This window comes from Balaenoptera acutorostrata, chromosome 10 (genome assembly GCF_949987535.1).
Source record: "Balaenoptera acutorostrata chromosome 10, mBalAcu1.1, whole genome shotgun sequence".
NCBI lineage: Eukaryota > Metazoa > Chordata > Mammalia > Artiodactyla > Balaenopteridae > Balaenoptera > Balaenoptera acutorostrata.
In genome coordinates, this window is record NC_080073.1 from 57,843,260 (window position 1) to 57,870,020 (window position 26,761).

The 26,761-nt window shown below is 38.1% G+C and overlaps 1 protein-coding gene across 1 annotated transcript in view; it reads left to right on the forward strand.

Moving 5' to 3' along the window:
• Positions 1–26,761, forward strand: part of NEK10 (NIMA related kinase 10) — a 302,206-nt gene that overhangs the window by 250,007 nt on the left and 25,438 nt on the right. Inside the window, exons 34-35 of the mRNA XM_057555449.1 lie at positions 6,355–6,455; positions 13,867–13,977. Coding sequence (XP_057411432.1) covers positions 6,355–6,455; positions 13,867–13,977 — 212 coding nt within the window. The remainder of the gene's footprint in view (positions 1–6,354; positions 6,456–13,866; positions 13,978–26,761) is intronic.

Sequence of the window (26,761 nt, forward strand, 5' to 3'; positions counted from 1 at the left end):
ATATCAGGCTTAAAGTCAGACAAACAGAATTGCACTTCTCTTTCTTATTCTTCTTCCCTGAGTGGTATTTTTGTTCCAAGGATTCAGTTGGCATCATTGTACTGAGGCTTTGAGACTCCCTGTGCTGGTATCTGCTCTGAGTACTGAGTGGGGATCACCCTTCCACGTTGCTGTCCTGAGAAGTGGGCACAGCCCTCCCTGACTTCCAGCTCCCAGTACACGTTCCCATTTCTGGCTGTCCCCTTGACATGAAGGCAGGACTTCTGTGGGGCAAGCTCCTTGCTCTGTCAGCTCACCTTCTCAGGGGTCTGTGAAGGTTAGCCTACTCTTCCACACTCTCTGGGTTTGGAGACTTGGGTGCTGAGCCTCTGACACCCCAGGAAGCTGTCTCTCCTGCCCCATTCCATCCCAGGTCATATGGTGCAAGGAACATCTGCATGGCTAGGACTTCCCAGAGCTCCCTGTGGGAATTGCACCCCAGCCTTTCCACTCTTGAATCCCCAAATGTAGAGAGACTTCCATCAGACATCTCTGCCCTCCTCATTGCCCCCACCCAAGACTTTTCCCAAGTGAGCTGGAATTTGAATCTCTTCTGAGACCTTCTTTCCTTCTCGTGTGTCTTCGTCCTTCCTCCTCAAAGAAGCTTTATCTTGTCCAGGACGGGCAGAAAGAAGAGTTTGTTCAGCTACAGGTCCTGTGAATCTCTCTGCCTTCTGCTTAGACTATTGCTTTTAAAGTCCAGGAATGTATGCTCTCTGTTCCCTGGTTCCTCTCTGCCTCCCCATCTTGGGGCAGTGCTTGACTCACTCTGCTTCTTGATAACAGGAGGTTCATGAGGTCAAAAGTAAGTGTGGGAAATAATACAACAGTGAATTCTTCACACAGCATCTTGCCATGTGTATTATGTAGTCCTTTTAAGGGGCTTAGCAACTTTAAATTTCCTGAGATTATATATTTTGAAAAAAATAAAGACATAGAGAATTTGGAATAGGATGAAACCCTAATCCTCACACACATACAAATTAAGCCTGAACAAGATGTGAGATGCATTATGTAAAGGTGATTCAGCCAGCATTCAAGAGTGAAGGACCTCAAAGCAGCCTTGCTTCTTTGGCCTTTAAACAGCTTGTTTCTGAAGCTGGAAAGAAACGGAGTGGAAGGAGCCTGGTCACCCAGGGTGAAAGGTGCTGAGGCTTTATTGCAGCTTCCTGTCATCTTGTGGAAAATTCTACCAGGGGCTGGACTGTGGGGGGACTAGGCCCAGACCATTGAGTCTCTTCCTAATAATTTCTACCTGATTGTGGAACCATCTGTTGGTCTGTGTTGGGAAAGATTCCATGCCCACACCTTCTGGTCATCATCTTCTCTCTCACTTCCCTCTCTCCTTCCGTGGGAGTCATTTAACAACTCAGGTCCAAGCTTTGGCCCCTCCTCGGCTCCTGCTCCTCACAGACAGTCACCATGTGCTGCTCCATGCCGAGCCTGACTTAGGCCCTAGGCCTCTTCTCATGAGATCACCTTTCCTGAAATCACCATCTGCTATGGTCCCTGGCTCCCTCTGCAGATGCACCCAGTACTATACCTTTTCATGGTACTACACGCAGGGAAAACTGAACACTTTGCTGTTCTCCAGATGTGGCACTCACTTAGCTGACTCCTGTCCTTTGCTGAAACTGTTTTTCTACTCAGAAGCTGCCATTCAAATATACCCTCCCTCACACCAAATCCATGTCCTGTGCCTACTGAAAACCTATTCATTCTTCTTGGTCTTCTCAGCTGAAATGTTTGCATCAGTTCTCTGTCCTTCATCCGTGGTCCTCTAAATGGACCTCCCATGAGCCCCTTGTGAATACAACGTTCTTTGTCTAATTTTGCTGCTTTCTATGCTGCTGGGCACAGAGGTTCATTGCTGAGCATTTGCAGATTTAAGCTACAATTCAGTTACTTTATTTCCTTTTTACAAAAGTAGAGGAAAGAGACCAGAGCAAATCTGTTCACTGTACTTAAATTTAAAAGGTTGTCTTTCAACAGGGCAGTTGGTCCCATATGGAGAAGCCATGTTTTAGCCCCCTTCATAAAGGGAAACTTTTTTTTTTACTTTTTTCAGGGAGCTCCTGCTCAAAGCTTTCTCTTCTCCAGTTGTTCAAAAATTCCTGATTCTTAGCAGAAAGAATTCAGAAAAATAGTAGGTTGACACTATATCATGGTCAATTGGGGGAACATGTGTAATCCATCTTTTGTTCAATTTGTAGTAATTAACAGTTTCAGAGTTTGTGTTGTGAATTGTGGTTTCAATAGACTGGATGTATGATGTAAATCAAGTCTCAAAGCACCAGGAATGGGCAACTAACTTGGCTATTGTAATGTGCCATGAGATAATAAAGCAGATATCGTGCACTGCACAGGCTACAAAGACATAATGCTTCCAGTTTATTACTTGTACATGCTTTCCAATGTTCAAAGGTATAGTCAGAACATGTTAAAAGTAGCAACTCCTTTTAAGAAAAAAGTAGTATTTCAGGTGTGGGAAGGAGCATATATATTATGTTACATTGTCCATAACTTCATGGTCTCCCAGTGACAAGTTAGGAGACTAAATCAGTGTAGAGTTTAGGGCCCACCTTGTTGCATGTCCCAGTTCTTCAGTCTTGGTTGAACAATCTCCTTAATTTCAGTCATCTATAAAATGGGCATAGAAACAACTACAATTCAGAATAGTTGTGAGGATCACATGAGACTAAATGTGTAAAACCCTTGCCAACACCTCCTCCAGGTCCTCATACCCACCACCCCAGAGGGGAAAAGTAGCTGTTTAATGTCATGCTCACCACACAGTAAGCTAGCAAATATAATTTTTTTTTACACTCTAAGTAAATTGCCTCTTATAATGAATTTTGTAGTTTCCTTCTAAGTTTTAAAACACTAATTAAGTTCACTATTTTAATAAAAACCGTAAAATGAATATAAAGTATTCCAATGTAAACATTGATTTTATTTAAATTTTAATGAGACCAAATACTTTCTATCTTTCACAGTAGGAACCATACAGATATGAATCATGGGCATACTGTATATGACTGACGTTGGAATATGATAAGTTTCTATGATGTCTTTTTTTTTTTTTTTTTTTGCCATGCTCCCCAACTTGCGGGATCTTAGTTCAGCAACCAAGGATCCAACCCAGGCCCTTGGCAGTGAGAGCGCAGATTCCTAACCACTGGTCTGCCCTTTAAATTGAAAAGAAGTAACAGATTAGGTGAAAATACTTTTAACATGTAAAGTACAATAAAAGGATTAGTAGTCAGACAATGTAAAGAGCACTTACAAATCAATAAGAAAAAAAAAGCTTGGGACGCAAACAGAAAATCACCGAAGAAGTACAATAACCTCATCAGCATTCAGATAAACAAAAAATAAAACAAAATCAGATTGGCAAAATTGAAAAGTTTGATTATAGTGTTGATCACGGTATAGAAAAATGGATTCTTTTCTGATCAGAGTGCAAATTGATTCAGCCACTTTAAAATGTATTTGTTAAAATAGGAAATATGTGTATCAAAGGGCCCAGCTATTTAATTTCTCCTTATTTACCCTAAAAGACCTCTTGTACTATGCACAGTGAGGCATGCACACATATACCCACTGCAGCATCACTTATAATCATGAGAAATTGAAAAAAAACTAAGTTCCCATCAAGACAGAAGTGACTAAGAAACTGTAATGCATGCAGGACATGTAATACTGTTCAATAGTGGTCATAAAGAATAAGCTATAACTGGGTGTGTTGATAAAAGAGAATCTCCATGACAGACTAAGAATAAAAATTGTAAAACAGTCTTATAATGTGTCACCATTTATTTAAAAAGAGGGGAATAAAGCATGAGATAATACTATAGATTTTCTACAATAGTAGCTTTCAAAGTCTTTTTGGAAGTAAGTCTTTTTGGAAATGACACTTAGTAAGACACACGTTTTATATCTCGACTGGGTGGATCCTTACTACATGCAATGCACTTTGAAATTTTTATATCCTATTCTATTTTATTTCATGCCATTCCATTCCATTTTTCAAAATGCTGGTCATGATTCATTAAACAGATTTAGGACTCAACCACAGTTTGAAAAATATTGTTCTGAAGATACACACTGAAGTACGTAAATAGAAAAGTAACTGGAAGGCAACGCACCAAGCTGATATCAGAGGTTTCTTCTGGGGAGGTGGCTGATGGGTGGTGGTTCCAGGGACCCTCGAAGTCTCTTCTGTGATACTTAGGTTGTTTTACATTTGTTTGCTTGTTTTACAATGGGCATGTGTAATTACACATTTTTAAATTTATTTTTTAGAGACTAAGCAACCAAAACTATTTTCAAAACTCAAGGACTTACTGGGATTGAGAGAGTAGTGGTCAAAGGTCTTAAGAAAAATAATTTTAAGTAATTTTGTATATTGAGTAGTTCAGAAGGCACGCATTCTAGCTAACTATCTCTGTTTTTATATCTAGCCACAGATGAATACATTCTTGTGGCAAGGTAGACATCCCACTCAAAATGTCATCACAAATCTAAAAACTCTGCCATGCTGTGAGATTTTAACTCATTACCTATGAATGAAAGTCCATATACCAAAAATATAAAGTAATCAACATAAGTGTGATCAAAAACCAAGCCGTCCAGTTTCAGAAAATGCAAAGTTAGTGTTCCTATAGCAACATCAACTCGGCCACATTAGTTTTGGATATCAGTCTAGACAAACAAATAATTACATTTTAAGAATTATTTCTGCAAAGAAGCACCATTGTAGAAAATATGACATATGTACTCTTGGCCATCTCTGCAGGCTGGAGCAGATACTTCCAGCTCTCTGTTTTCTATTTCAGAGCTACCTTAATTCTTTCTGATTTACCTTCACATTTTTACCCTAAGAGTAATTTATTAAACCTCATCTTAATGGCAAGTAATTGTTGCTTAAAAGGAGTTAGACACAGTTCCTAGAGGAGGTAGATCCTTTAAATTGCAAACATTTAAACAGGGTATTAAATGTAGATGAACTAGAGCTAGATGATTTCTTGTGTGAATTTCTCAACAAACTCAGTAAAGATACCCATAAGGAAAATAATATTTCTTTCAATGTTATATTTATTTTCTTTTTTGTGGTTTGTGTCCTAAACATACATTTTGGTATGCTAATAATAAAACAAGGTGAATCTTTTAATGGCCACATTAAATTTTCTCTATAAACGTTTTGAAAACAAGTTTTTATGGTAAAATATGCAAACTTTCTCAGAAATCATTTATATAAGAATCATTTTTCAAAATCTTAGCTGTTGCTAAAGCAATGATTGTATTCACATTTAATTTCATGTGCTCAAAGTTGTATGGAGGTAAGAAAAGAAGGACTTTGGAACTTTTCTTTAAAAAAGAGAAATTGTCAGGAAAAGCGTTATTTCAGAAAGCATGCTACATGTTATCTGGAGTAAGGGAAAGAGCAGAAATGTGGGAGAGAGGATAATATACATCCACATATCTGAAGTCTCTCTTCCATTTTCTCCAGTGTGGATCTGAGGGTGAGAGGAGGCAGAGGAGACCTTGTGGCTAATACAAGGGTCAAGGCCATTCCTTTAACTAGCTTTACATTCCTCAAAGTTAAGAATGGGCCTCTTGTGGCTATGACATGTGAATCTGGGAAAGCAGCTTATATGCAGTTTGATACCAAGCTAGCCTAGAACTGTGAAAGTGATGTGGCTCTGTGATGAGAATTCAGGATAAATTATAGATGTGTCTTATTTAGACCTGAAGAGAAATCTCGGTGAAAATTATAATTTGTAATAATCAAGGGTTTGAAAGTAAAGTAATTTTCAAACCCTTGATTATTACAAATTATAATTTTATTTTTTGTTTGCTCTGTAAGATTGCCTATTCACTATTTGCATTTTAGTAGTTTTAATAAAATTAGTTTTATTTGCTACTGAGGGCAAATGAATTTAAAATTTTTAAGTGTGATAATCCCTTAACTGCACATATCTGAAGCCCAGCTTTTCAATGGCCACAGTATCCAAGACACCACTGACTCCTTGTGGCAGCCTGTTGTAATTGCAGGCAAAATTTCCAAGTGGTAAACAGTCTTTAAGATGTTACAAATGATAACATTATTATGTTACTTAGAGGTCTGAGAAGTAGAAGGAAAGAATTGTGCATCCCATATCATAAAATATTGAAGTGTAACAAGGTCTCTACATATTTTCTCGTTGGTAGGATGAGAGTATTTTTTTTTCAGAATTTTACCCCATTTTCCACTTAATACCACTTTTGAAGGGGAAAAGGGTCTTGATTAATGGCAGAATTTGTCATCCACAGCATCTGCAGGAATTGCTGTGTCCCAGAGGAAAGTACGTCAGATCAGTGATCCTATTCAGCAGATCTTAGTCCAGCTGCACAAAATCATCTACATCACTCAGGTCAGTGTGCTAGCTTTTTATTTCCTTTTTATCTTAAGTACAAGTTTGGTGCTAATATTGGTAAAGAACTACTTTGAGAAACTTTCAGTTCGAGTGATGCTTGTTCTTATTCTCTCCAACTACATATATTTGGGAACACTTTAGCTTAGCAGCAGAGCTGGGAAGGTCATAGGTTAAAAGAAGCAGATATGTCAGGTTTTCCCTGTGACTCCTAACCTGCTCTTTTACTGTTAGTGCCCAACCAAAAACAAACTTCAACACAAATGTCCCTTTTATGTGGGGGTGAAAGTGGGGACAGAGCTGGGCTACAGGAAAGAAAGGAAAGTAGTTCCCTAATCCTGACGAGGCTGGGATAAAACCAAGACCTCTCAAAAAACTGAAAACACAAAATTCAGGATTTTAAAAACTTTTTCTAAATCTCAGTGACCCTTAGGCATTGGAGAAGTAATCACTGGTTACAAATTATTTACAGAAATCTTTCTAACGATAAGGGAGTTGAATGGTCATTTACCAAAGTTAGGTACTGTTAATAAGAAAACAAATTTTGTGTAGATATTTGGACAAGAAATTAACTATTATTTTGAAGTTTAAGACTGTATGTCTTAATATGTAGTTCATTCATTCATTTTTTCATTTGACATTTAATTACTAGATGCCTACTATGCACCAGCCACTATTCTAGGCACTTGAGACATACCAATGAGCAAAACATATAAACACTCCCTCACCCTAAGATTCAGATACCCAGTCTGATGATTCTGTCAGTTGCCAATTGTGGCAATTCCAATTAAATATTCAGGTACTAGAGAGAAATATCACCAAGCCAGTGGAACAATTGGGCCCATTATAAGTCTAACTTGGTGTAATATGCCTCCCCCCTCAAAGAAGCAAACAAACAAACAAACAAAAACCCATTTTGATTAGTGTACCACGGTGGCATTATAAGACTCTAGGAAATAGAGTCAGTTTATGACTGGTGTCCAGTATTCCCTGAAAGCCTGTGTATTTCCTTCTTCTCTGTGAGCAGTCACTCTAATAAATAGCTGCAGGGATCTCTGGAGAAGGGTTGGAAGAAAATTTATTTATTGCATAGGTATAGCAATGTTTCAGGGCCCTTCCTCAAGGGGCCCCAGCTTTCGCACTAATCAAGGGGCTTTTAGTCTTTGAATTGACCAACGTCTGGAAACTATGTGAGAGGAGATAACTCTCAATTGAGGGCAACAGCAACTCAAATCACGTTTTTGTCTACCAGACCTAGAGTTTCTTTTCTGTTATATGGATTAAGGAATACTCTGGTAGGATGACCTCATGTTTCTTTCCCAAGAGCACCCCAATCAGTTAACTACCATCAAAGATCTCTGTGGGCTGGGCATTCTCATTAACAGTATACATCCCTGCCACCCTTTATGGTAAATGCTCCCAACTTGTCACTGGTGGTCAGGGGCTGCCTCTTGGCCTCTGCTCCTCTGGGATCACATCATCCCCATTGGAACCTTGTACTTTCCTTGTCATATCTGGCCTACAAAGGAGAGCAACTGTAAGGTCTTCAAGGATGCTGGTTCTCCCGTCTCCAATGTGTTTCTCACTGCTTTAATGAAAGTGAAGCCGAACCTGGCCTCTGTACCCTGACACCAAATTAAATCTTGGACACAGAGTTTTGGGTGAAGTAGAAAAGAATAGCTTTATTGCTTTGCCAGGCAAAGGGGGCCACAACAGGCTAATGCCCTCAAAACTCTGTGTCCTACCTGGAGTGGGTAGTGAGGAGCTTTATGGGAATGGTTCAAAGAGGGCATCATTAGCTCGTGGACATTCTTCTGATTGGTTGGTGGTGAGGTAACTGGGAGTCAGCATCATCAACCTTCTGGTTCCAACCGGTCTGCAGTCTACGTGCTTGTGGGCAGCATACAGTTAACTTCTCCCACCTGGTGGGTGTTTCAGTATCTGCAAAACAGCTCAAAGATATTGTGTGTTTCCCTTAATGGGGAGCCAGGACCCTGCCCCAAGGCTGCACTATTGTTTCTCTTGACTGCTCCTCCCTTGTCTCCACATCCCCTCCCTTCCCTAATTAGCGACTGCTTGAATCTGCCAGTTGGAACTCAGGGAAGGTCATGGAGGCTGAATGAAACCTATTTCCTATAATCAAAGAAATGGGGGACACAGAAAGGCTTTTGTGCCCAGGAGCCCCACAGGGTCCTGTTTGGTATCAAAAGGAATGGCTTCTGAGTGTTCTTGCTGAACGAAATTGGGAAGTGAGTGTGCAGGTCACCCATGATAAATCTATCCCAGCATTCCTGTCTCTCCAAGCCTTTGAATTCCCTCCTCCACAAGCCAGAGAAGCTCTGGCATTTTATCCTCATTAAATGTAGGCCACCATTGAGTCCAGGTATTAGTACACCTCCAGCTGCACACACTAATATATTAAATCTAGACTCTCTAGTAAGTACACACATTTGAATGAATTCAGCTTGATATAGTGCTATATTTCATCCTTCTTGTTCTGACACCCTTAGAATCCACTCCTGCACATGTTCTCTGGGTTGCTGCTGATATGGAATAGCAAAATCTTTTGATGCAATTCTTTTGATGAAGAGCAGATAGGGAAGTGTACAAGTTCCCCTGGATCATATTGAGATATGACCCTTGTTGCTGACTTAAAGCTCACTGTTGTGGGTCTTAAGAGGAATGAGCATCCCTTTTAAAGATATTACCCCTCATCTGTCCTAGGTGAGGTTAGTATAGAGTTTTGAAGCAAAAGAAGTCTTATCTTCTCAGATGCAGGGTTTCAAGGTACTTCCACTGGCAACGATGGCTCAGAGTGAGTTGAGTTTCAAGATTGTCAGTTTTATCTGGGTCCAACAACATGTCCCTACTTGGAGTTTTAGTATTCTAATCTTTTTTTCTAACTTTTGCATGAGAAACTTGGTGAAATGTACATTCAGCTGACATTGTAATTCAGCAACCTGATCAATTAGATTTGTGTTTGATTATCAGCCATACCAGCGCTGTGGTAGCAAGAAATACATTCTATTAGGGCTGTCATGGAATCTTTCTGGCTCTTAGACTATGAATTGAGCTGAGAGTTAAAGGACCCAGGTTTGTCATTGTCTCTCTGTAAGTGCCCCAGTGCATCTAAAGGACCCGCCCACCCCACCATCCTCGTGGTCTTCATACTGCCTGATGGTCAAGTGTAGCAGCCACTCAAGCTTCCAGGGCACTCGCTTCAGTTGGCTCTTCATTCAGGTGACAACTGACTAACTGTGATGCCACTGCATGCCATGGATTACTATCATCCTCTGTCCTATTGGCAAACAACCCAGCAGTGGGCTCGGTTCCAAGGGTACAATCAAATCAATTTCCAAATGCCATCTCTATGGCTCCTCCTGGACATTCCTGGAACCAAATCTGTTTCAGTGAGGGTCTATTCATAGGACAGAAACCAAACTGATTTCAACAGGGAAGGTTTCACATAAAGAATTGTTTAAGAATTACTAATAATAACAGGGTATTATCCACTGAGGAGGGGAAGAGAAATCTAAAGACTATAAGAAGAGCAGATAAGGAAGTTACTACTTATAGGGCTGAGGCACAGCACCCAAGAAAGGAACAAAATAGAAGAGGACACCCTCATCCTGGGCTGAGGTCCAGACCTCACTGGAAAGTCAGAGAAATGTCCTGAGGTACTGTGCTGTAGACTTGCTGGAAATCAGCCTGTAAGAGTGGTGTGCTGGGAATTGCCCTCTAGGAACTGCCCTCTATGGGACCAGGGGAGGCTGCCCACTGGTAGGTGCTGCTCCATGGAACTCTCTGGAAAGCTGCCTGCAGGGTTGGTGGCACTGAATCTGGCTGGGGATGAGCACCGCTGGGGGTCCCCATTCCTGCTGACCATTCACTGCTACCAAACTAAGGCAAGGCAGGAGCATCACTGGAACCAGAAAGACAGGCTCCATCCTCCACTAGTGCCCTCTGCAGATAAAGCTGAACATCCAGCCAGCTGACAAGGGATATATGTTCCAGTGTCACAAGCAGGGCAATGAAGGTGGATTTGGAGCTGAGAGTAAACAAACTGACAGCTGGCACAGTTAGCCTGGGGGCTCGACAAGGGACTACCTTATTTGGGACCTGCCCACCTCTAACTTCTCACTGTTCCCCCTTTGACTTCTGCCCAGCCTGGAGAGTAGCCTGGCTCTTATCTATCATGTTTGGGTTATTTTTTGGGGTTTTTTGGGAATAAAAAATTTTTTTAAACCAAATCTGGTGTTCTTTTCAGTTACCCTGAGTGCCAGCCTTTTGAAGACTCAAGAGTCTAAAATTGATTACCCTTTTCTCCATTTTCTTCTGTCAACCTTTCCTTTAGGCAATCCCGCAGAACTGTCTACCTGATTAAATGAAAGTGGGTGAAGGGGCATAAGAACATAGGATGAGGGAGAAAACTGGTTAATAAGTCAAAATATAATCTGCCATATCTCTATTGAGTAAAGATATTATATTCAAAAATACATTTCCATTTAAATACTGATATAGATATGTGGAGAAGAATTCTTAACTTTAGTGCTATGGAAATAACTTCAAATAGCTTATTGGTTACCTTAATGATTCACTACTAAATTGAGAGAAAATATCCTTTGAAATTTAAATATAATTTCCATATGCCTGTCCTGCTAATTTTTATATTAAAAAACTTTTTAAATGGATGTATTTTGTTTCTTTATTGGAGTTCAAAGTATTATAAAGCAAGAATGAAACTATTAAAAACACCTTACTATTATGCTCTTACACTGCCAGCATAACAAATGATTTCATATTTTTGGCAAGATGGAATTCCTTGCTACAAGTTAAGATATAATCATGGTGGTTGTAAAAATGTATTTCCAGAATACTTTAAAGTTTATGACATTGCTCATAGTAAGGAATGATTCCTCTTTGGGGAACCTTAAATTACAGTGCTAACCAAAGTCACTGCCTTTCAAATAAAGGAGATAAATACAAGTCTAAACATTGCACTTACGTATTTACCAAAGCTTAAAGACCAAGATCAATTTTTTCTGTCTCGTAATTGCAAAGGAAAACTTCTGAAAGTAAAACTGAATGGACAAACAAAAAAACCTTCTTGTTCACATATTTATTTACTATATAAATTCCTGCAGACTTAAGCTGTGGTAGTACCCTGAATTGCAGAGCCAGATCCCTTCTGACAACCAACAAGTGACTTTAAATGGGAAACTGCTTACTTTTGGCTGGTGGTGGCCTTTCTTATCCAGTTTCCATGGAGACAAATCTGTGGAAACCATCTAAAAGCAACTATTTTAAAAGACAGGATGTTAGAATCCTAACTCTGCCTTCAGTGATTTGACATCTGTTTTCATCAAAAATAAGATGGGAATCTTAAGACCAGTAAGCTGAGAATGAAATCAGTGGTTCATTTCCATTGCTGGAAACCAAAATCGATCTTTGAGCATATAAGGTGACTAAGGTACATACATTATCTTTTAGTAGGAGTCTTTATGTGTTATTGCTTAGGTAGAACCTGTGCAGCCAACGTAAGCTTTGGATTTAACTCTATAGTTAAGATTTGATTGTTATGTTAAATAAATGCTTTAAAAATCAGCATATAGCAATCTCCTCTTAAATAGTAATATGTCAAAATAACTTTTTTTCAGTAGAAAATATATTGTTTGAGTCACTATCAAAGGGGGCCCTGTGGGCTACTGATGGTCTGCCAATATATTTTTGGAGATACTAGTTCTTTAGAAAGAATCCATGTATTATGTTTGAGAAAACCTACAATATAAATGTATAAGATTTCTTTTTTTTTTCTGCTGTTACTTTATTTGGTATGATAAAAACAAACAAAAACCACACTTTTAGACTCGTGACATTGAAGGAACCATTACCTTTTCTAGAATCAGTTTCTTCATCAGTAAAATTCAGGTAGCTTATGGGACTATTGTGATAAAGGAAATAAAGTATGTGAAATGTTTATAAAGTGCTATACTTGTGTAATGCTAGTGGTGATGGTATTTGCTCTCAAACAATCGTTGTGCTGGCAGACTCACTACCTCAGAAAGTATCTTGGGTGTTATATAATGTCTGATTTCCTCACCTATAGGATAGTACCTACTTCATAAGTTTATTGTCGAGAAAAAAGTGAGCTAATGCACATGAAAGAGTAACCATAGTGCCTGGCACATACAAGTCATAGGTATTAGTAATTTTATTCTTAGTATTATAATTCTTATATATATATAATTATACTTATATTATCTGCAGTTTTAAGTTATGTGTGAGTCATCATTCTGTGCAAAATTTTTAATTCTTCCATGAAAACTTTAAAGATAGGGTGCTGTTGCTTGTGATAATTATTCTGATAAGATACAATAGCTTTGTAATACTGCCCTGTATATGAATCTTAAGTTGACTGAATATTAACTTATGCAAGAAAGTTTTTGTGAGGATTAATTCAGACCATCAGGAGTAGTAAAAGCAATTCTAAGTTAACTAGAGGCTTATCAAGTTAAATGAATAGCAAGGTTTTAAGAGTATCTGAATTAATGTGATACTGATGGCTGCCACAACCGGGGTAAGTCACTTTTGAAGGACCCACTGGTGCTGTAGCAGACAGTGAGTTATGTCAGAAAGGGCTGCTACCTTTACCCTTGACAGGTAGAATCATGCTGGACATCAACTAGAAGGTCCTGGGCCAACACTGCCCTTTGGTGTTTGACTTAAGGAAGTGGCAACTTCTGATGGGTAACAGTAGGGAATTATCAAGACCAAAAATGTGTCTTGAGGTACTTTCCCTTACCTTCTCCACTCAAACCAGTGGCTTCCTACTATTTACTTATTAAATCTAACTCATCCTGCTGAGCCCTAATGTATACAAATTCATTTCTCTCTTTCTTCTTGATAAGATTGGCCCCTCCAATCTGATCTCTCTCCAGCTGTATATTCAGAAGCAGGCCTCTGACCCTGTACTAATGCAGATGTGTGCTTCCTGGTCCAAAGTGTCAGATCCTTCAGGACAAGGACCATGATGAGAGTGTTCAGCATGGTTCTGGGCATGATACAAGCACTTAAGCATTCATAGAATGCCTCTTTCCTTGTAAGTCTGTTGTTTGCAAAATTCAGTTTATACACACAACTAATATATAATTTAGTCATTCTATGAAAAAATAATATAAATAAAATGAAAGAACAGTAACATAATTAGAAGTAGTCTTTTGAAAGAGAACAGAGTGATGTGTTTCTTCTGGATTGTAGAATGAAAAATTGTAACATTAAGTCATGCTATTTGGAGTAAAATTTAAATTCTTTAGTCCTGTTGAGTGAATATTGCTACCCTCACAAATGCTTCCTGGGAGTCAGCTATGCATAGTTAACAATGTGCTTATAATGATTTTCTCATTTTATGCAGCTTCCTCCAGCTTTGCACCACAATTTGAAAAGAAGGGTTATAGAGAGATTCAAGAAATCCCTCTTCAACCAGCAGAGTAACCCTTGTAATTTGAAATCTGAAATTAAAAAGGTACAGTATTCTACATATAGGAATTCTTCTTTGACTAACAAAAAAAAGTCATAAGAATTAAATTTTATACCTCCTGTGCTTGTATCCTCTATTTAAAGCTCTGCCCTCTAATAAAGGGTATTATCAATGTTTGTCTTAGTCCATTTGGGCTGCTATAGTAAAAATACCATAAAGTGCAGAGTTTATAAACAGCAAGAATTTATTGCTTATGGTTCTGATAGCTGGAAGTTCAAGATCGAGGTACCAGCACAGTCAGGTCTGGTAAGGACCCTCTTCCAGGTTGCAGACTGCCGACTTCTTGCTGTATACTTACATGGCAGAGGAAGCAAGGGAGCTCTTCCAGGCCTCTTTTATAAGCGTATTTTTTATAAGAACACTTATATAAGGGCTTTATCTTTATGGCCTAATTACCTCCCAAAGGTCCCACCTTGGAGGTTAGTTTCAATATACAAATTTTGGGGGACACAAACATTGAGACCATAGCACTGCTTAAGATACTAAATCGAGGATATGTCTTTGCCTCTAATTTTCTCCCCTTTATTTCTGAAGCCATTGTTCTCAGAAGACTAATAGAAAGTTCCTTCAGTATTATTGCATGTTTTCCTAAGAAGAAATGTTATTAAATATCTTTAATTTAAATAAATATATATGTCTTTTTTAGAGAATTCTATTCCAACCTTTGTTAGAATATTCTTCAATGAGCCCCTAAATTGAGCTTTGCAACTCTGAACAAGTCACTTAACCATCTGAGGCCATGATTTTTATCACCTGTGAGGGTGGAACGAACAATTTCTAAGGTTCTTTTCGTCTTCAACATTCTATGGTCTCCTAGACTTTGGGTGCTGGTAAATAGTTCTATTCTTACATAAGGAAACTAAATCACAAAGAGGTTAAATCAACCAGACAGAAAGAAAATTGTTTATTTCTGGTTAACACAACTTGGCAATAGGAAATCCGTTTGACCTGGTCAGTAGCCATTTTGATACAGGCCTTTGAGGTGGTCACAGGCTCCCATTCTCCTGTCCCAGAAAGACACAAGGCCCAAACAGCTTGGGCCCAGTTGTGTAAAGATGCTTGATCCCGCTCCAATTTTGTATATTTTTTAAAAACTTCAGCATATACATAAACTTTGGCACAGGCATGCTGCCAATGAAATTTTTCTTTAAGGTTTCTTTTTCTTTTACTGTATCCAATCTGTAGTATAAATTAACTCATAATTCGGGCAATGTTGGAGGACGGAGGGAACCAAAAGTGCCCACTGAACTGAGAAGGCATCTTGAGACAGAAAATCGAGGCAGGCAGCTCCATGTAATCAATGGACCAGTTTATTACAGGATAAGTTACAGGGTGGGATCTGGATCAGGTGGACAATGACCCAGAAGCATTCGCAGCTGCACTCCCCACCTCTGAGGGGACATTGGGACAGTTTTATAGTTAACCAAGGAGTTGGGTGGCTGCTCGGAAATAGGACGTGCCTTCCTAAGTCAAGTTTTGTGAATGGGTAACTGGTCTCGTGGGCGCTGGGAATACGTCAACAAAGGTCTTCATCATTGTTTAGGGACTAACAGAGCATGGAGGCCACCTGGTCCTAATGATTATTAAACAATGTCTCTTAACTACAAAGCTCCTAATGACAGAGAAGTGATTTATTGTGCAGTACAGTCCTGGATAGGATCAGCGGGAGGACAGTAGGAGCTGTATGGGCCCAAGGTAGCATCAGTTACGCTAACGGTCATATACGCTCTTTGATAAGAAATGCAAACAGTATGTTTTTGCTTTTTTGCCTTACATCAGTGGTGTCTGCACATACACAAACAGGAGATGGGGAAAAAAACACATAGCTGCAGGTAAACAAAACATAAACTGTACCTCATCAGAGATTAGAGATTTTATGGGTTGTCTTGGCAAATAAGGCCAAGAAACAAAGCTAGGGGAGATCAAAACGGAAGTGGAGGAGACTTCAAATATTTATTTTAGGATATTCACATATTGCATCATGAATACCAATAAATAGATTTTAAAGACAGAAGCTCAAGTCTCCCATGAAAACGTTACATGTTGATAAGTTTTATATTCTTATTAAAATTATATTCAGAATAGTCCAGTTTGTACACACTTTTATTTTAACAGAAATCCTAGCTTTATGAGAGGAAGGTGCCTGCTGCAAACTGAGGCATGAAGGGGGCTGCAACCTGTCCCTGCTCCGTGTTTCCAGCAGTGCCTGTCCTTAGCGCAAATCATCGTCTCTTTTGTGACTTAGGTTTTCAGTTTGGCCTCCTTCCTTGGTGTCTTTCTTTTCCTCCTTTTGTTTAGCTGTGCCACCCACTTCCAACCTTGTGTGCTTCCTCTGCTGTGGCAGCATCTCTCACAGGAGCATCTCATCTCTGTTCTTGGTCTGGGGCATGAGGGGACCGAAGGGGGCATAGATTCATACTCCTTTCAACTGGGTTAAGACACAGATTAAATTATCCTATGAAGAATGCTATGGTCTCCTCATCTGATATTATAAGCCTGTGGTGCTTCATACCCTTATGAAATGTACCCTATAATCGGGGGCAGGCCTCACCTCCTATGAGCTAAAGAAATTGGAAGCCTGGGATATTAACCAGCTCCTCCATTAACACTTTTCTTAATTTTCCTTGTCCAGAATTAATCTCCCCTTTCTCTATGCTTCAATCACTTTTTCACTCACATCATTGTGTTTTAAATAGCTTTTCATTCAAAAGCTATTTAGCTCACATGTCTGTTTACCTAAGGGTAGTGAGTTTATCTTGTTCATCTTTGATTCCCCAGAGTTGTACATGGGGCATGGTAGATGCTTAATGAATAATTGTTGAATATAGAATAAATTCTAGACAGCAACAGTCAGCTCTATCCACCACCAGAGCCTCCCATCAAGCCTCTTAGATAGCCTCAACCACCAGAGGGCAGACAGCAGAAGCAAGAAAAACTACAATCCTGCAGCCTGTGGACCAAAAACCACAGTTACAGAAAGATAGACAAGATGAAAAGGCAGAGGGCTATGTACCAGATGAAGGAACAAGAAAAAACCCCAGAAAAACAGCTAAATGAAGTGGAGATAGGCAACCTTCCAGAAAAAGAATTCAGAATAATGATAGTGAAGATGATCCAGGACCTCGGAATAAGAATGGAGGCAAAGATTGAGAAGATGCAAGAAATGATTAACAAAGACCTAGAAGAATTAAAGAACAAACAAACAGAGATGACCAATACAATAACTGAAATGAAAACTACACTAGAAGGAATCAATAGCAGAATAACTGAGGCAGAAGAACGGATAAGTGACCTGGAAGACAGAATGGTGGAATTCACTGCTGCGGAACAGAATAAAGAAAAAAGAATGAAAAGAAATGAAGACAGCCTAAGAGACCTCTGGGACAACATTAAATGCAACAACATTTGCATTATAGGGGTCCCAGAATGAGAAGAGAGAGAGAAAGGACCAGAGAAAATATTTGAAGAGATTATAGTCGAAAACTTCCCTAACATGGGAAAGGAAATAGCCACCCAAGTCCAGGAAGCGCAGAGAGTCCCATACAGGATAAACCCAAGGAGAAACACGCCGAGACACATAGTAATCAAAGTGGCAACAATTAAAGACAAAGAAAAATTATTGAAAGCAGCAAGGGAAAAACGACAAATAACATACAAGGGAACTCCCATAAGGTTAACAGCTGATTTCTCAGCAGAAACTCTACAAGCCAGAAGGGAGTGGCATGATATACTTAAAGTGATGAAAGGGAAGAACCTACAACCAATATTACTCTACCCGGCAAGGATCTCATTTAGATTTGATGGAGAAATCAAAAGCTTTACAGACAAGCAAAAGCTAAGAGAATTCAGCACCACCAAACCAGCTCTACAACAAATGCTAAAGGAACTTCTCTAAGTGGGAAACACAAGAGAAGAAAAGGACCTACAAAAACAAACCCAAAACAATTAAGAAAATGGTCATAGGAACATACATATTGATAATTACCTTAAACGTGAATGGATTAAATGCCCCAACCAAAAGACATAGACTGGCTGAATGGATACAAAAACAAGATGCATATATATGCTGTCTACAAGAGACCCACTTTAGACCTAGGGACACATACAGACTGAAAGTGAGGGGATGGAAAAAGATATTCCATGCAAATGGAAATCAAAAGAAAGCTGGAGTAGCTATACTCATATCAGATAAAATAGACTTTAAAATAAAGAATGTTACAAGAGACAAAGAAGGACACTACATAATGATCAAGGGATCAATCCAAGAAGAAGATATAACAATTATAAATATATATGCACCCAACATAGGAGCACCTCAATACATAAGGCAACTGCTAACAGCTATAAAAGAGGAGATCGACAGTAACACAATAATAGTGGGGGACTTTAACACCTCACTTACACCAATGGACAGATCATCCAATATGAAAATGAATAAGGAAACAGAAGCTTTAAATGACACAATTGACCAGATAGATTTAAATGATATATATAGGACATTCCATCCAAAAACAGCAGATTACACGTTCTTCTCAAGTGCGCACGGAACATTCTCCAGGATAGATCACATCTTGGGTCACAAATCAAGCCTCAGTAAATTTAAGAAAATTGAAATCATATCAAGCATCTTTTCGGACCACAACGCTATGAGATTAGAAATGAATTACAGGGAAAAAAACGTAAAAAAGACAAACACATGGAGGCTAAACAATACGTTACTAAATAACCAAGAGATCACTGAAGAAATCAGAGAGGAAATCAAAAAATACCTAGAGACAAATGACAATGAAAACACGATGACCCAAAACTTATGGGATGCAGCAAAAGCAGTTCTAAGAGGGAAGTTTATAGCTATACAAGCCTATCTCAAGAAACAAGAAAAATCTCAAGTAAACAATCTCACCTTACACCTAAAGAAACTAGAGAAAGAAGAACAAACAAAACCCAAAGTTAGCAGAAGGAAAGAAATCATAAAGATCAGAGCAGAAATAAATGAAATAGAAACAAAGAAAACAATAGCAAAGATCAATAAAACTAAAAGTTGGTTCTTTGAGAAGATAAACAAAATTGATAAACCATTAGCCAGACTCATCAAGAAAAAGAGGGAGAGGACTCAAATCAATAAAATCAGAAATGAAAAAGGAGAAGTTACAACAGACACCACAGAAATACAAAGCATCCTAAGAGTCTACTACAAGCAACTTTATGCCAATAAAATGGACAACCTGGAAGAAATGGACACATTTTTAGAAAGGTATAACCTTCCAAGACTGAACCAGGAAGAAACAGAAAATATGAACAGACCAATCACAAGTAATGAAATTGAAACTGTGATTAAAAATCTTCCAATAAACAAAAGTCCAGGACCAGATGGCTTCACAGGTGAATTCTATCAAACATTTAGAGAAGAGTTAACACCTATCCTTCTCAAATTCTTCCAAAAAATTGCAGAGGAAGGAACACTCCCAAACTCGTTCTATGAGGCCACCATCACCCTGATACCAAAACCAGACAAAAACACTACAAAAGAAGAAAATTACAGACCAATATCACTGATGAATATAGATGCAAAAATCCTCAACAAAATACTAGCAAACAGAATCCAACAACACATTAAAAGGATCATACACCACGATCAAGTGGGATTTATCCCAGGGATGCAAGGATTCTTCAATATATGCAAATCAATCAATGTGATACACCATATTAACAAATTGAAGAATGAAAACCATATGATCATCTCAATAGACGTAGAAAAAGCTTTTGACAAAATTCAACACCCATTTATGATAAAAACGCTCCAGAAAGTGGGCATAGAGGGAACCTACCTCAACATAATAAAGGCCATATATGACAAACCCACAGCAAACATCATTCTCAATGGTGAAAAACTGAAAGCATTTCCTTTAAGATCAGGAACGAGACAAGGATGTCCACTCTCACCACTATTATTCAACATAGTTCTGGAAGTCCTAGCCACGGCAATCAGAGAAGAAAAAGAAATAAAAGGAATACAAATTGGAAAAGAAGAAGTAAAACTGTCACTGTTTGCGGATGACATGATACTATACATAGAGAATCCTAAAACTGCCACCAGAAAACTGCTAGAGCTAATGAATGAATATGGTAAAGTTGCAGGATACAAAATGAATGCACAGAAATCTCTTGCATTCCTATACACTAATGATGAAAAATCTGAAAGAGAAATTATGGAAACACTCCCATTTACCACTGCAACAAAAAGAATAAAATACCTAGGAATAAACCTACCTAGGGAGACAAAAGACCTGTATGCAGAAAACTATAAGACACTGATGAAAGAAATTAAAGATGATACCAACAGATGGAGAGATATACCATGTTCTTGGATTGGAAGAATCAACATTGTGAAAATGAGTATACTATCCAAAGCAATCTACAGATTCAATGCAATCCCTATCAAATTACCAATGGCATTTTTTACGGAGCTAGAACAAATCATCTTAAAATTGTATGGAGTCACAAAAGACCTCGAATAGCCAAAGCAGTCTTGAGGCAAAAAAATGGAGCTGGAGGAATCAGACTCCCTGACTTCAGACTATACTACAAAGCTACAGTAATCAAGACAATATGGTACTGGCACAAAAACAGAAACATAGATCAATGGAACAAGATAGAAAGCCCAGAGATTAACCCACGCACCTATGGTCAACTAATCTATGACAAAGGAGGCAAAGATATACAATGGAGAAAAGACAGTCTCTTCAATAAGTGGTGCTGGGAAAACTGGACAGCTACATGTAAAAGAATGAAATTAGAATACTCCCTAACACCATACACAAAAATAAACTCAAAATGTATTAGAGACCTAAATATAAGACTGGACACTATAAAACTCTTAGAGGAAAACATAGGAAGAACACTCTTTGACATAAATCACAGCAAGATCTTTTTTGATCCACCTCCTAGAGTAATGGAAATAAAAACAAAAATAAACAAATGGAACCTAATGAAACTTCAAAGCTTTTGCACAGCAAAGGAAACCATAAACAAGACGAAAAGACAACCCTCGGAATGGGAGAAAATATTTGCAAACGAATCAACGGACAAAGGATTAATCTCCAAAATATATAAACAGCTCATTAAGCTCAATATTAAAGAAACAAACACTCCAATCCAAAAATGGGCAGAAGACCTAAATAGACATTTCTCCAAAGATGACATACAGACGGCCACGAAGCACATGAAAAGATGCTCAACATCGCTAATTATTAGAGAAATGCAAATCAAAACTACAATGAGGTATCACCTCACTCCTGTTAGAATGGGCATCATCAGAAAATCTACAAACAACAAATGGTGGAGAGGGTGTGGAGAAAAGGGAACCCTCTTGCACTGTTGGTGGGAATGTAAATTGATACAGCCACTATGGAGAACAATATGGATGTTCCTTAAAAAACTAAAAATAGAATTACCATATGACCCAGCAATCCCACTACTGAGCATATACCCAGAGAAAACCGTAATTCAAAAAGACACATGCACCTGAATGTTCATTGCAGCACTATTTACAATAGCCAGGTCATGGAAGCAACCTAAATGCCCATCAACAGACTAATGGATAAAGAAGTTGTGGTATATATATACAATGGAATATTACTCAGCCATAGAAAGGAACGAAATTGAGTCATTTGTTGAGAAGTGGATGGATCTAGAGACTGTCATACAGAGTGAAGTAAGTCAGAAAGAGAAAAACAAATATCATACATTAATGCATGTATGTGGAACCTAGAAAAATGGTACAGATGAGCTGGTTTGCAGGGCAGAATTTGAGACACAGATGTAGAGATGGACATATGGACACCAAGGGGGGAAAACTGCGGTGGGGTGGGGATGGTGGTGTGCTGAATTGGGCGATTGGGATTGACATGTATACACTGATGTGTATAAAATTGATGCCTAATAAGAACCTGCAGTATAAACAAACAAACAAAACAACTAATACTAAACTTTCATTGGGTTATTTGTATGGAAATATGTTAATATAAATGTTTCAGACATTACATGAAATTTCTAAAAATCTTTAAAAAAAAAAGAATAAATTCTAGATTGATAGACATATTCTATATAACATATCCTATATTGGTTCTATTCTTTATTGATATATAAATATTGATAAATATATTTATATATTTCTCCATGAAAAAAAAGAAGCCCTCCTGCCCCCAGTCTAAACCTAAATGAGAAAAGTTTGTGACCTGTTTTTCCCCCTTTCTGGTGTAATCTTTAGTTAGTGACAATTTTTTTCAGAATTGGCTTTATCATCCCCTGTACAATCATAGAGGAGTAGCCCATTAGCCTTTGAATGACACGGTCACCCCACACCATGGCCTTGGAAGAAGTGGTGACAACACATAAAGTGCATGTGATTTCCACCCTCCCCTCTGAAGCTTCTCCTAAAATCCTGGGACTCCATGTCTGCAGTTTGAAGGAGTCATTATGGGATGATTGCAACTTACTTATGAGTGGCCTGAGGCCCAGCAGGATGGACAGAAGAGTCAAAACATGGAAGAACCCTTTTCCAAGAAATGAGCCTTTTTATTTATGACTCACCTGAGGTGTCTTCAGTCCATGCTACTCAACCTTGGCTAGAATTGCAGGGTGAACAAAGCATCTATGCAATTGCATAGGTGTCTTTGAGAACTAGGGTTTTCAGCATGGGAGAAAGGAGAAACAGAAACAAAGTAGAAAATACTAATTCAAATTAGAAGTATCAATATGAATCAGTACGAATTCATGATAGATCTTATCTTTTAAAAAAGACACGTATTTCCTAAATTTCACTAAAATGATATAGAAACGAAGCAAGCGGCAGTGTGCTCCCTTTGCACCCATAGCTTTGGAAATATAGCCCATTGCAGCTCTTGAGCAGGAACTGAATGAGACTAGGCTCGAATATCTTGACATAACAGAATACATGGCAAGGATGCTGTCAAGGACTACTGAGCGTGTGTCAAAAGGACTCAGGAGCCAACAAAGAGGCTCTCACAGACTATCTATTGGATAATTAAAGCGTCAATAAGAATAATAACCAAAATTGATTGAAAGCATTAACTAATGTTTAAATCCAAGAGTTCACAAAAGTAAAAAAAAAAAAATCCCTCATTGGTTACCTTTGGAAGATGCTAAGTGACCAATTCATTATTTTGAAAATTGTTTACAAAAGGAAAGAATCAAACATTTATTCTGCCCTTCACTTATGAATTCTATCTCAGGGTAACTAAATTGATGAGGGGGAAGTTTCTCATTACAGAAGTACTTCAGCTAATAAGTACTGAAGGAATAAAAAATATTGTCATTTTGCAGCCCCTGAATGAAATAATGGATCTGACATAATCACTACTGGCTGCTGACATCACAAAAAGAAGAACAACCGGACAGTACATGCCTCCTGATGGATGTGCACAGCACATCTGTGAAATGTACACGCTAAACACTTGAATCTGCATCTGATCAGCCTCTAAGATTTAAGCATAAGAAAATAGTGAGTGTAAATACTGGGCATTTCTGTTAACAAAGTGGCCTAGAAAGTCTAATAAAAACTAATAGAAAGGAGCTGTAGGTTAGAAAAAATGAAAAATAAGGCAATATTTTATGTCTTAACATGTTATGTAATTCAGTCAAAGAGGACAAGAAAAATCTAAAGAAAAAAAAGATCAGAGGACTGACGAGTGAAGTGTGATAAAACATGTTGAAACATTTCTCATTTCTGGCACCTAATTTCATTTCTTTTCTTTCTTTTTTTTTAACATCTTTATTGGGGTATAATTGCTTTACAATGGTGTGTTAGTTTCTGATTTATAACAAAGTGAATCAGTTATACATACACATATGTTAACATTTATTTTCGCTTAATTTCCTTCAGAGTTCTATCTCAGTTGATTAGGTTCCAAATCATTTATGTAGTTGTTCTACAGAAAAGATAGCCTTATTTTATGATATGGAAAAGAAGATACAATATGGGGAATTTAATGAGGATTACATTTGTAGTTTCTCCTACAAATTTTATTTTCTTCTCTTTAGTTTTTGCTTAAAAAGTACTATATACTCAATTGACCAATAAAGTGCTAAAATTGTTCAATATTTGCTCAAAATTAGTGGTTTTTTGGGGGGAGAGGTAGTATATAGTGATATAATCTTTTCTCTGTAATATTTACTTGACTTGTTTAGTTCAAAAGTGCATACAATTATTTGCTCCTTAGAACTGTAGATGTTTATTCAGAGCAGAAGAGCCCTTTTATAAAAATTTATTTTGTATTGAAGTATAGTTGATTTACAATGTTGTGTTAGTTTCTGGTGTATAGCAAAGTGATTCATTTATACATATATATGTATATGCATAAAGAATATATATATTCTTTTCTCATATTCTTTTCCATTATGGTTTATGATGGGATACTGAATACAGTCCTCTGTCCTCTAGAGTAGGATCTTGTTGTTCCTCCATTCTATATATAATAGTTTGCATCTGCTAATTCCAAACTCCCAATCCATCCCTCCCCCACCCCTCTCCTCCTTGGCAAACACAAGTCTGTTCTCTGTGTGTGTGAATCTGTTTATGTCATATTTTTTTTTCTTTTTTTTTTTTTTTTAATGATATTCTTGTCTGCTTACATTCTTTTTATGTATGTATGTATGTATGTATGTATGGCTGTGTTGGGTCTTCGTTTCTGTGCGAGGGCTTTCTCTAGTTGTGGCAAGCGGGGGCCACTCTTCATCGCGGTGCGTGGGCCTCTCACTATCGCGGCCTCTCGTTGCCGCGCACAGGCTCCAGACGCGCAGGCTCAGTAATTGTGGCTCACGGGCCGAGTTGCTCCGCGGCATGTGGGATCTTCCCAGACCAGGGCTCGAACCCGCGTTCTCTGCATTGGCAGGCAGATTCTCAACCACTGCGCCACCAGGGAAGCCCTATGTCATATTTTTGATTCCACATATAAGTGATATCATATGGATTTGTCTTTCTGACTTAGTTCACTTAAATGACAATCTCTAGGTCCATCCATGTTGCTTCAAATGGCATTATTTCATTCTTATTTTATAGTTAAGTAGTATTCCATTGTATATATACACCACGTGTTCTTTACCCATTCATCTGTCGATGGACACTTAGGTTGCTTCCATGTCTTGGCTATTGTAAATAGTGTTGCTATGAATATTGGGGTACATGTATCTTTTCAAATTATAGTTTTCTCTGGATGTATGCCCAGGGGAGGGATTGCTGGATCATATGGTAACTCTATTTTTAGTTTTTTGAGGAACCTCCATACTGTTTTCCATACTGGCTGCACCAATTTACATTCCCACCAACAGTGTAGGAGGGTTCCCCTTTCTCCACACCCTCTCCAGCATTTATTGTTTGTAGATTTTTGATGGTGGCCATTCTGACCCATGTGAGGTGGTACCTCATCGTAGTTTTGATTTGCATTTCTCTAATAAGTCGTGATGTTGAGCATCTTCTCATATGCCTCATGGCCATCTGTATGTCTTCTTTGGAGAAATGTCAATTTAGGTCTTCTACCATTTTTTGTTTGGGTTTTTTTTGTTACTGAGTTCTATGAGCTATTTGTATATTTTGGAAATTAATCCCTTGTCGGTAGCATTGTTTGCAACTATTTTCTCCCAGTCCGTAGGTTGTCTTTTCATTTTGTTTATGGTTTCCTTTGCTGTGCAAAAGCTTATACGTTTAATTAGGCCCTATTTGTTTATTTTTACTTTTATTTCTATTGTCTTAAGAGACTGACCTAGGAAAACGTTAGTATGATTTATGTCAGAGAATGTTTTGCCTATGTTCTCTTCTAGGAGTTTTACGGTGTCATGTCTTATATTTAAGTCTATATACCATTTTGAGTTTGTTTTGTGTATGGTGTGTGTTCTAACTTCATTGATTTACATGTGGCTGTCCAGGTTTCCCAACACCACTTGCCTAAGAGACTGTCTTTTCCCCATTTTATATTCTTGCCTCCTTTGTCGAAGATTAATTGACTGTAGGTATGTGGGTCTATTTCTGGGCTCTATATTCTGTTCCATTGATCCATATGTCTGTTTTTGTGCCAGTACTGTGCTGTTTTGATTGCTGTAGCCTTGTAGTATTGTCTGAAGTCTGGGAGGGTTATGTCTCCTACTTTGTTCTTTTTCCTTGGGATTGCTTTGGCAATTCTGGGTCTTTTATGATTCCATATAAATTTTAGGATTATTTGTTCTAGTTCTGTGAAAAATGTCATGGGTAATTTGATAGGGATTGCATTAAATCTGTAGATTGTTTTAGGTATCGCCATTTTAACAATATTAATTCTTCCAATCCAAGAGCATGGGATATTTTTCCATTTCTTTAAATCACCTTCAGTTTCCTTTATTAATGTTTTATAGTTCTCAGTGTACAAGCCTTTCACCTCCTTGGTCAGGTTTATTCCTAGGTTTTTTGGGTTTTTCTTGTTTTGTTTTTTTTTGATGTGATTTTAAAAGGGATTTTTTTTTTTACTTTCCCTTTCTGATATTTCATTGTTAGTGTAAAGAAATGCAACAGATTTCTGTATGTTAATCTTGTATCCTGCTACCTTGCTGAATTCATTTACCAGTTCTAGTAGTTTTTGTGTGGAGTCTTTAGGGTTTTATATAAATAGCATCGTATCATCTGAATATAATAACAATTTTACCTCTCCCCTTCCAATTTGGATACATTTTATTTCTTTTTCTAGTCTGACTGCTGTGACTCGAACTTCCAATACTGTGT